This window comes from Capsicum annuum, chromosome 5, assembly GCF_002878395.1.
Source record: "Capsicum annuum cultivar UCD-10X-F1 chromosome 5, UCD10Xv1.1, whole genome shotgun sequence".
Taxonomy (NCBI): domain Eukaryota; kingdom Viridiplantae; phylum Streptophyta; class Magnoliopsida; order Solanales; family Solanaceae; genus Capsicum; species Capsicum annuum.
The window spans coordinates 47337476-47348126 of NC_061115.1; the positions used below are offsets into that span (position 1 = coordinate 47337476).

The following is a 10651-nucleotide window of genomic DNA, read 5'->3' on the forward strand; positions in this document are numbered from 1 at the left end:
CCTGTTACCAGGAAGATGTGTCTTTTCAACACATTCAGTCCGTCATGAAAATGTGGCCTAGGGTCGTGGAGGAGTACGCGCACAAACGGGTTGTTGGTTTTGGCGACTTTCTTATTATCCTTTTAGGTAATTAGGATTTAATATGAGTTAAGTGTAGTGTAAAAATGGTTGGACCTTATACGAAATTATCAAACATCATTAAATACTAAGCATAAACTATTTAAAAAAAACAATAAACTGGTCACTCTACTCAATAATTAAAATGTCACTTCTTAAAATTTTTTTGACTTTTTTGTCACCTTCAATCTCCCAGTTACATGATGAGAAACTAAATACACTATGGTAAAAAATCTATCAAATTCCTTCCTTGAGATGACCCTTTCTCAGGTTCAGGGACTTGTGTGTGTACTCCCTACAACACCAACAAGATCCTTAATTATAATTAAGGGTAGAAAACAGAGCAACGAGAAGACCACTTCAGATATTTTATACAGGTAAAAATGAAGAGATCTACTACTCAGGTAGTTAAGGATAGCCTCACCTTTTTACAAGCATTTATGACGAATGAGCAGAACAAGTGTATTTGACAACAAGGAAGACAGAGCTCATTGCCAAAGAATGGTCAAAACTAGACTCCAGGCCCTAGCTAGTATCATCACATCGGCTTAAAAATTGGATTATACAAGGATATACATATTCGGCAGCCTGCAGACAAAGGAAGAGTAAAAGTTGTTAATGCAATGATAGAGACGGAAAAATAATCACAATGCACATGCAAAAGATACCTATTTCACGGAGCTATGAAAAGGTGCGGACTCAGTGTGTTGGGTGGGGGTGGTGGGGGTTACAGGGAACCAATAACTTTCTTGCGGATCTTGCATTTATATTGAGAAATCTAGTAAATATTGAAATTCAGTACTAACAAATAATGGTTTGATAATCACTCGTCAGTGTTTGTCTATATTTAACAGTACTCCCTCCGTTTCAAAATATTTGCTACATTTTGCCTCTTAAGAATCAATTTTGGGTATTAATCTTTGAAGTTTATTGTTTAAATTAATATAAGAATTATTAAGTAGGGAACCCACATAGTGTTACTGGCCTAGTGGCAGCAGAGGAACCTGTTAAAGCTTTGCATACATGGCTGTGGGTTCAAATCCCCTCAAGTTACTATATGTGTTTTTATTTTGCCTAATGTGTGGAATCCACAAACTTTAAATCCTAGACTCACCTCTGGCTGTGAAAGTAAATAACTTGTCTTGTATTTTCTAATCCAGGTATACTTAACTCTTCCAGTTTACTTAAGAAAACATAAAACATGAAAGGCAAACTCCAATGAGACTAGGCACCTATCTCTTCCAGCATCTCTCTATTCTTTATCATGCTTTCTATGCTCCTATCAACCAGTCAATCAACTAAGCCTCAAATTCTCAATTCTCAATCCTCAATCTTAAATCATTAGGGTTTGTTATATGAATCCTCCATATCCAGTCAGGACTATTCAGGTTCATCTCATTCTAATACTAGATAATGTCTTTCAAAGCAAATTAGGGTTCCTCTAAACTTGCATTTATTTGAAAACAAATAACTAGTTTAAATCCAATCAGTTGATGTCACCCATATAGCTCCTTCATTTCCATTGTGTTCTGTTCTCCTTTATGTATTCCAAAACAAGCCAGAAAATTATTGTTCACATACCATGCGTCCTCCTACCAAGTCATAATGCGCATAATGCTGACCACTAGCATCCCCGAATACTTTGTAGGTGACCAGGTGCTCGGGGATGAGCTTTGCAGTTTCTGCTTAAACCAATGTGTTGCAAGAAAAGAATTGTTAGAAAACTTATAATCCTCAGACAGAAAAATGAACGGAAGTACTACGACACACACCATACACTGCTTCTGGTGGACATATTATGTCTTTATCTCCAGCAACAGCCAACACGGGTATATCGCATTTGTGAAGATTATCCTTGTAGAAGACTTTACCGCTTCTATCACAGAGTCCCCCTTCTCGAAAAGCAGTAATCAACTGCAAAATAAGTTTAGCAGGAATAGTGCCTGCCAGAAGATCCATTAGAAAATCTGTATTAAAAGGTTCATGTGAAATATCAAGAGAACATAGAAAAGTCACGATTCCCTCAGGTAACTTTTAACAAAAGAAAGTGAACTTTCTGGATCACCCTCAGACTACCACTTTTATAAACCATTACTGCATCAACTATCCCTTACTTTGATGGACACACTGTTCTAGTTGAAGATAATATCAACATTGTTCCACTGTCATGAAAACAGCTACACAGGAGTGGAATATGTGGGAGCAAAGAGTCAATAGTTCATTCACCAAAGAGTTAAATAACCATATTGATATAAGCAGCTCTTTGACAGAAGAGAAAATATCTAGCTGGCAATGGACTGTACAGCTGATGTTTACTTTACATAATTTTCTTTTTCCATCTGAAGATGCCATGTGACTGGAGGTCACGGGTTCAAGCCATGGCTGGAAACAGCCTCTGGCAGAAATGTAAGGTAAAGCTGCGTACAATACACCCTTGTGGTGAGGCCCTTCCCCCAACCCTGTGCATAGGCTGCCTTTTTTAAAAAAAATCTGAAGATGTCAATAGTCCTCCAACGCTCATTCTTTAAGCGAACAAATAAGAATAAGAATCAACTCTCACATAGTCTCCACTTATTACCTTCATTGCTAAGAAGCCTATAAGGCAAGGCCTTTTCAGTACTGACGACTCTTGATGCCAAGAACGAGACCAACTAGACAAGACAGACCATTGTTCATAAGTTGGTTATAAGCAAGTTCAAATCAAAATTCAATTTGGCTTTGCCAAAGGACAAACTTCAAACTTTGGATGATCTTCCTTGTATAGCACCATATGACTATCGTGAAAGATGAGATATACTACAACCATAAATAAATAAGTGAATTTACGTTCCTGACAGACACCCATGAGAAAGTATTTGAAACGTCGAAAATTAATTCAATATCATCCAGACAAAGAGTGGAGAGGAATGATTTTAACAGCCATTGATGCTACTATTGGTACAAAACCACTGCAGAAAGGAATTTGGGACATTGCGAGATGGTCATTGAATCATTCTTCAGAACATGTAAGTTTCTCATACTGTAATCTCTAAAACTCATACTTGAAAGTTGAAATATCCATAACCTAAGTGATGAAACTTGAAACTTGCCTGCTCCCCGTATAAATGAGTAATAAAACAAGAGGACCATATTTTGTACAGTTCGTGATCAATAATAAGAAAATATATGCTTATTGCCCATGTAAGCACTTACAAAAGTTATTTAATACGAGCTTTTTCAGCAACTCTGGGTGCATCGTGTCTGCAGCAGATATCAAATCATTAAGCCAAGACAACACATAAGGTGGGCGAGAAGAAAGAGGATAAGCTGCAGCGAGTAATGCTCCTAAAGGAACAACAGGTACATTGAGAGCTTGGGCAGGATCAGCCTGCAGCCAAGGTAAATAAATATAAGAATATACTGAAAGGGCTTTATGCTGCACAACAAGAGTTGAAAGACGATTCTTTTAAGCTTACAAGGGGTAGGAGCAGTTTGAGTACAGACTTCGAAGATGTGTAATCCAGTGATGAAGCCAAAGTTACAATAGCAGCTAATCCAGACTCCCTTCCTTCCAATCCTTCCCAATGTAAAACCAGAACAATATTAAAATTATCTCATATCTATTTGATTCCAGGATGAAATCAGAAGTCTGAAAATGTTTCTTTTTGAGACTGACCATTAGGAATCAGAAGAGCGGAGCACCAATCAAATTTCTAAACAATTATATCAGATATGCTCACATAAGAAAAGATAGGGAAGACTAAATCAGTATGGGCCTCTACACGAAACATGTGTTATTGTCCAACTAAGAATTTCCATATTTTTCATTACGGTTCATAGCCTATCTAATGTATGAAAATCTAAGAAGCTTACTTAATAATTTAATAGGAAAAGTGTCTTGCATTTTCTAAGATATATCCTTCAAATTATAAGATATATCCTTCAAATTAATCTCACAGAATTTATTATATAAACAAAGTAGTCCCGCAGCCTCTTTATTTTAGAGGAAATTTGGTAATAAAATTTTATGAAAGAATATTGTCATGACTGACCGGATTACTGTATCAACAGAAAAAGTTATCACAAACATGATTAAATCAAAAGAATTACATCTTGGACAATGTTCCAAGTGACTTATCTGTTAGTTGCGAAACCTTTTTACATCGAAAACCAGGTCCAATTCCTTCCAAATTAAGTAGTACCATAACTGATAACCACATAACGAACAAGCATAAAATCTTGCCTAAAATGGGCAGCCCGGTGCACTAAAGCTACCGCTATGCGCGATGTCCGGGGAAGGGCCCCACCACAAGGGTGTATCGTATGCAGCCTTACCTTGCATTTCTGCCAGAGGCTGTTTCCAAGGCTTGAACCCATGACCTCCTGGTCATATGGCAGCAACTTTACCAGTTACTTAGTGTTCCTATAATTACAATAAGTTCAAAAGATGGCAAGATTGTCAGCTCAGTATGAAAGACGCTTGTAAGCTTCCTATTTAACTTAGTGAACCCTCGTCATGGAACTTTTAAGTTACTAGAAGTACAGCACTTAGTGGCTCTTACAACTGCAATCCTAAAAAAGTTGTGAACTATAGCATCTTTCTTATTTTTCAGCAAAGAACTTATTGAACTTGAGTCTGAAAAATTTACTCCATGAATATTAGGAGTTAGTCAAGAGGTGACTAGGATAATCTACTCCAGGTTAACTCAAGGTTGCATCAAGTGAAGTGGTAATCTTTGGAATATAATCCCAAGACTAAATTGTATGACACTCCTGGCAGGTTCATGGAATACACTTCCGGAATTATACTGTCTTCTTTATTTATATAAAACATTATAATGTTACTGTTTTCTCAACAACTGCAACTACAAGCTCTCCTTGTCGCTTAGTCAAGACTCTTGCATTTTAATTTACTGACCTGTCTTAAGTGGGTCATTACGAGACTTGCCATATCAACACAAGTGTAACAACGTTAATTCTATATAAACAACGAATGGATCATACCACACTGTGATAGCCTAGCATACAGCAATATTCCTCCCATAGAATGTCCAATGGCAAGAAGTTTACCATCTTTTGGTGCAGTTTGGGCCTTAACGTATTCCATCTAGAATGAAAATAAAATAATTAGACTAGTCAGAGTAAAAAAGAACACACTGAAAAATCAACAAATTCTGAATCTCATCCTGAATTTTGGCTGTGTCATCTCAATGACAAAACATCTTTTTATATTCTACAACATGGAGATCTGTCACCTCACCGCAGCAGGAACATCATCTTCCAGGTAATGATCAAAGTCCCAATCATACTTGACAATCAAGTCAAGCTGTTTCTGGAAATCTTCTATGGTAGTGGTTAGACGCTCATGCAGATCAACTAATGGAGAAACAGAACGTTGACCTTCTTCAATGATATTTACTAGCTTTTGGCTAAGATCCTTTACTTGGTCAGCAACAGCAGAGTTTTGCCCCGACTCCAGCAGACTTAATAACTTTCCCCTTGTCTCATTAAAGCGTTCATAAAGAAAGGAATCTTCTAATAGTTTTGATATTTGATCAAATAGCTTAGCCGACATAATCCTAGACTGGCTTTCATTGAGGAAGCCAGAGACTCTTTCGGACAAGCGCATAAATGTTTCCGTAAGCTGGTTCACTACTCTTGACTCATCCCACATTGTTGTAATAGCTGCAGGTTCTTCTTTGACCACAGCTATGTCAGACTCTTCTAAGGTACTCTGGACATCTGTTGATTGCCGTGCTGCAGAAAGAACTTTATCAGTAGCATTATCAGTGGCAGCTTCCATCTGTTCTGAGACTGCGTTCGTGAACTTCTCAATGTTTGTGGAATCTGATTCCTGCACACTCAACCCAGCTCCTCGAAGTTCAAGAACCCAAGTGTCAAATCCTTCCCCAGACATGTAACGGGCAAAAGATGACTGCATAATTATATTTGAAAGTAAAGACCGTGATTAAACAACTTCTTTCCTGTTTCCCAAGTATTATATAAGACAGAAAGAATTTACAATAGCCAGCCATACTATGAAGGATTTTTTCTGATAAGCAGGATGGACATAATTGCCTGAAGCGATGAATAATGCTAAACCTCCATCAAAGTGTAGGGTGCACATACTTGCCTCAAGTGTTAAAAATGAACTTTTAAAGATAAGAAGATGCATGAAAAGAACTTTAAGCAAGAATAGACCAGAAATAATCCTAGTGACCAAATAATAAGTCAATACAACACTACTTATTGCATTAAAAAGTAGACATTTAGATTTATCCCAGAACCAAGAAGGTAGATATATCATCATTAATTACTAAACAAAAATCTTCATCACAATTCACAAAGCCAGATCGATGCAGCCATAAAGCCATATAAAAAAAGGAAGATGTAATAGATAACAAGCCAGTAATCAAAAATTACGCAAGTCAACTTTTATTGAAATGCATAAAGTACGAGAAAAGTAAAAAAGAGAAGACAAAACTTCTTTCCTTTCAGCAATTTAAGGATAGAACAATATGAAAATCAGGGTTAAAATCTGACAAATTTGAGAATGTCAAATCTACCAGATTCAGAAGCAAGAACCACTCCACAAGATAAAGAATGATACTTTAATAGAACCTGACATACCCAATAAGCACTGATAATATACACATTTGATGTCTGTCATTATGATCTATTAAACGTGGATATCAATGAATTCTCAATCAAGATACTCCAGTTCACCTATACAAGCATGAATAGGCATATTAGAGTCTCCCCAACTATTCTTTCACGCGACACAGCACAAAACAAAACAGAAGAACAAACAAAGAACAGGGAGAAGGCAGACAAGTATAATACCCCGGGAGCAAGATCATATCCAATAGCATTAGTCCCCACGCCAGACAAGAGGAGCAGGGGATGATTTCTCTTTGGAGCCTGTCATCATCAAAAATCACGCAACCTTAATGCAAAGCTCAAAATCCTTGAATAAAAAGTGCATGAAACAGAACTGTAAACCTTTCTAGTATCATTCCCTTTGTTTCATTTTATATAACATTATTTGATAGAACACAAAATTTAAAACTTGATTAGTTGAATAAATTCAAAACAGTGCTGAGATAGAATGGTGTCAAATATTCTAAATGACTGGATGTCATAAATATTTTGACATATGACCACATTTGCTTGATCCTAGAGTCAATTGGAAAAAGCTTTTCTTCCTTCACAAGGTAAGGGTAATGTAGAGTACACACCACCCTCCCCAGATCCCTCGTGTGGGATTACAATGGGTTTCTTCTTGTTGTATTCCACATGACCACATTTACTTGGAGCTGAGGGTCTATCAGAAACAACCAGTCTATCTTCACTATTCAGGATAAGGTTGCATACGGACTACCCTCCCCAAATTCCACATGCAGGACTACAATGGGTATATTGTTGTTGTATTCTATATGACTACATTTGATTAATCACAACATTTAAAATTTGAACATTTCAATGAAATTAAACTTATATAGTAGAAATGAAAGTGTCAAATGTGTTCCCTTCTTGTCACAAAATGTCATTCAGTATTAATTTGAAACAAAGTACTTACTCCCTCCATTTCAATTTACTTCCCTTACTTTCCTTTTTAATCCATTTAAAGAAATGTCTTTTTCCTTTTTTGGTAACTCACTAATTCTAACTTCCCCTGAGATGTTTAAAGCCACAGACTACATATTTTTAATTTGAGACCATGTGATTCAAAAGTCTTCTTTAGCTTCTTAAACTACATGTCAAGTTAAAACGAGACAAACAAATTGAAAGAGAGTACTTACATATTATGGACTATTAAAGAGTAACAATTCCAATACATTTGACTGATCACAAAATTTAAATATTTGAACAGTTCAATAAACTTGAACTTATATAGTAGAAATGAAAGTGTCAAATATGTCCTTTCTTCACAAAATGTCATACAGTATTAATTTGAAACAGAGTACTTACTCCCTCAATGCTACTCTGTTTCTGTTACTTTTTTTAAAGTCCATTTCAAAAAGTGTTGTTTTTCTTTTTTAGGCAACTCGTTAACTCTAACTTTCCATTTTGATACATTTCATATACTCCCTCTGTTCGTTTTAGTTTTTCATAATATCCTTTTTAAAGTCAAATTATATAAATTTTGACCAAACATTTTAGAATATAGTTTTTCATCATATTGATATGAGAAAATTGTAATTTATAATATTTTTTTGTATAGTTTTTAAGTAATTAAATTTTAAATTTAAAATATTAAATTAATTTAATCTGATTTAGCTTTAAGCATTTTTTAAGTTTCTGAAAAAAGCAAAACATCACAACTAAAACGGAAAAGAGGGAGTAGCATTTAGTAGGCGTTTGAATATGAAAATCATAATTTTTTAGAGTTGAAGTTGGATTTGTGTTTCATGAATATAAATTTGACTTTGTTTTTGAATTTTTGTGAGAGAATTAGGAATGGGGAAAGTGAAAATATGTTTTAGCTGTTTTTACTTTTTTTTAACGTTTTTTTTTTTATTTTTTGATGTTATTGCTTTTTCAAATACAACTCCAAATTATAATTGAAATTCTTATGGTCACTTTTTCTGATAAAGTGAATTTTTCTTCCCCGGAATAGAATGGACCTGCAGCGCAATCCGAATTAGTGGGCTCCCAACGCCGGCACCTGACACCGGGTGGAAAAACAGAAAAAAAAAAAAGCCCAAATACAAAAACTGAACCTGCGGAGGAGGAATATATCGCCAGAGAGAAAGTTTCCAATCGGAATTATTAACCGATACATAATGAAGTTCATCAGCGGTGCATAACGATTGCTTATTCGAAACCTTATGAAAAGTAGTGTCGCCGCCGTCATTAGTGGAGAATGCTCGGAGTTTCAAGGCGGAGTTCACCGTGAAGCAGCAGTTCGGAGAGGTACGGTAGGAAATGACGGCTGCCGGAAGTAACCACCGATGACATTTGAGGTGGTGGTATTGATTGTTGCGGCGGAAGACGGCAGCGATTTGTATCGCCGATCGAATATCGGATTGAATTGGATGGCTCATTATTATTTTTTTTGTTGGGATTCGGGACAGTTAGGATAAAGAAAATTGGTTTGATAAATCTTTACTGTTTTGGGAAGGGAAATGTTTGCTTTTGACTTTGAAGGTGCAGACCTACTGTTTTTCATTTGTTATTCTTTAATCTATATCTATAATTTTACTGTAGCCTCATATACCACCTCATATTTGCACGAGGCTTTTTGATACATAAACTTTGTAGATCTCATTACTTAAAGTAATTTATATTTTTATATTTTTTTATTTTCTAAATTATTTAATTTTTTTGAACAAATCACTTTTATCCTTTTTCTTTTATTTGGTTAACTTTTATTTATTATTTTTTATTTTTCTTTCTTTGTGTTTTTCTTCAATTTCTTTTCTCATGTTACTGTACTAAATAAATTGAAATTTTTATTATTTTGCTTTATTTTTATTTTCTCCTAATTTTTATTTGTTGGTATTTATAAACAAATTAATTTTTTTTCACTCGATTATGATGGCAATTATATTTTTTAATTATATTCTCTTAATTTTTTGTTAGTATAAAGAATTTTGGATATTGAAAATTTAAAATTAAATTTCATAAGTAATAAATTTATCTTTCTTAAGTCTATATGATATTATTTATTATGATTTAATATTATTACAGTCATCTCTAATATTTAGAAATTAAAGAATCATCACATATTTTTTATTGTTAAGGGTATCGCTTGTATAATAAAATTTAAAGTTGATAGGATCAAAAAATGGAGTGGGTCCTACATAAATCTAAATATTGATTGTTATTTTCTTAATACTCTTTTCGTAAAATTTTAGAGTTGCCCCATCATTAAATAGACATAAAAAATTAAATTAAAATATTTTTCAGAGTTCGTTTGAATAGGATTAAAATATGATCAAATCAACTTTTTTAATCTTTTTAGATGTGTGGTAGAATTAAAAAGTACTTAAAAAATATTAAAGTTTGATTTAAAAAAAAAAAAGCAAAAAGTGAGAGGCCAGGTACCCCCAGCTTTTTACTTTTTAGATTAAAATTCTCTTTAGTTTGACCTAGACATTTACCTTCTTATTCCTTATATTTTTCTCCAATTTCAATAATATCCTAAATTTGTAGCCCTTAAATATATTGTTTTTCTTTATTTTTCTCTTTGCCTCTTCTCTCCGTCTCTTTCTTCTAGTTTTCTCTTCATCTTTTTTCTTTGTTTTTGAATTATTAAAATTAAAAATTATATATAATTTAACTTATTTATGGTATTAGCAGCTTTAAAAATATTTAAGTCATTTTGATAATAAAAAGGTGTTTAACAATCCTTGTTTATCAAGCTCATCCACAACTTCTTTTCAGTTTCAACACTTCTATCCAAACATTTATCTGCTTAATTTCTAAACACTTATTTTCAGCTTTTAAACACATAAATTAAAAAGTTAGTTTTTAATCCTATCCAAATGGGCTCTTAATCGATCTTAAATTAAAAATATATAAAATATATTAAAGTATTCTTTAATTTTTG

At 34.1% G+C, this 10651-nt stretch overlaps 1 protein-coding gene across 1 annotated transcript; it reads right to left on the minus strand.

Annotated features, from left to right (window-relative positions):
• Positions 1-219: 219 nt before the first annotated feature.
• On the minus strand, positions 220-9283 carry LOC107870576. The gene is made up of 10 exons (XM_016717145.2): positions 8820-9283; positions 6940-7017; positions 5357-6031; positions 5101-5203; positions 3573-3673; positions 3310-3484; positions 1890-2060; positions 1699-1799; positions 542-705; positions 220-412 (listed from the first exon to the last, which is right to left on the minus strand). Exons 1-9 carry the CDS (start codon positions 9141-9143, stop codon positions 643-645), a joined length of 1791 nt encoding a protein of 596 aa, XP_016572631.1. The 5' UTR covers positions 9144-9283; the 3' UTR covers positions 220-412; positions 542-642.
• Positions 9284-10651: the final 1368 nt, after the last annotated feature.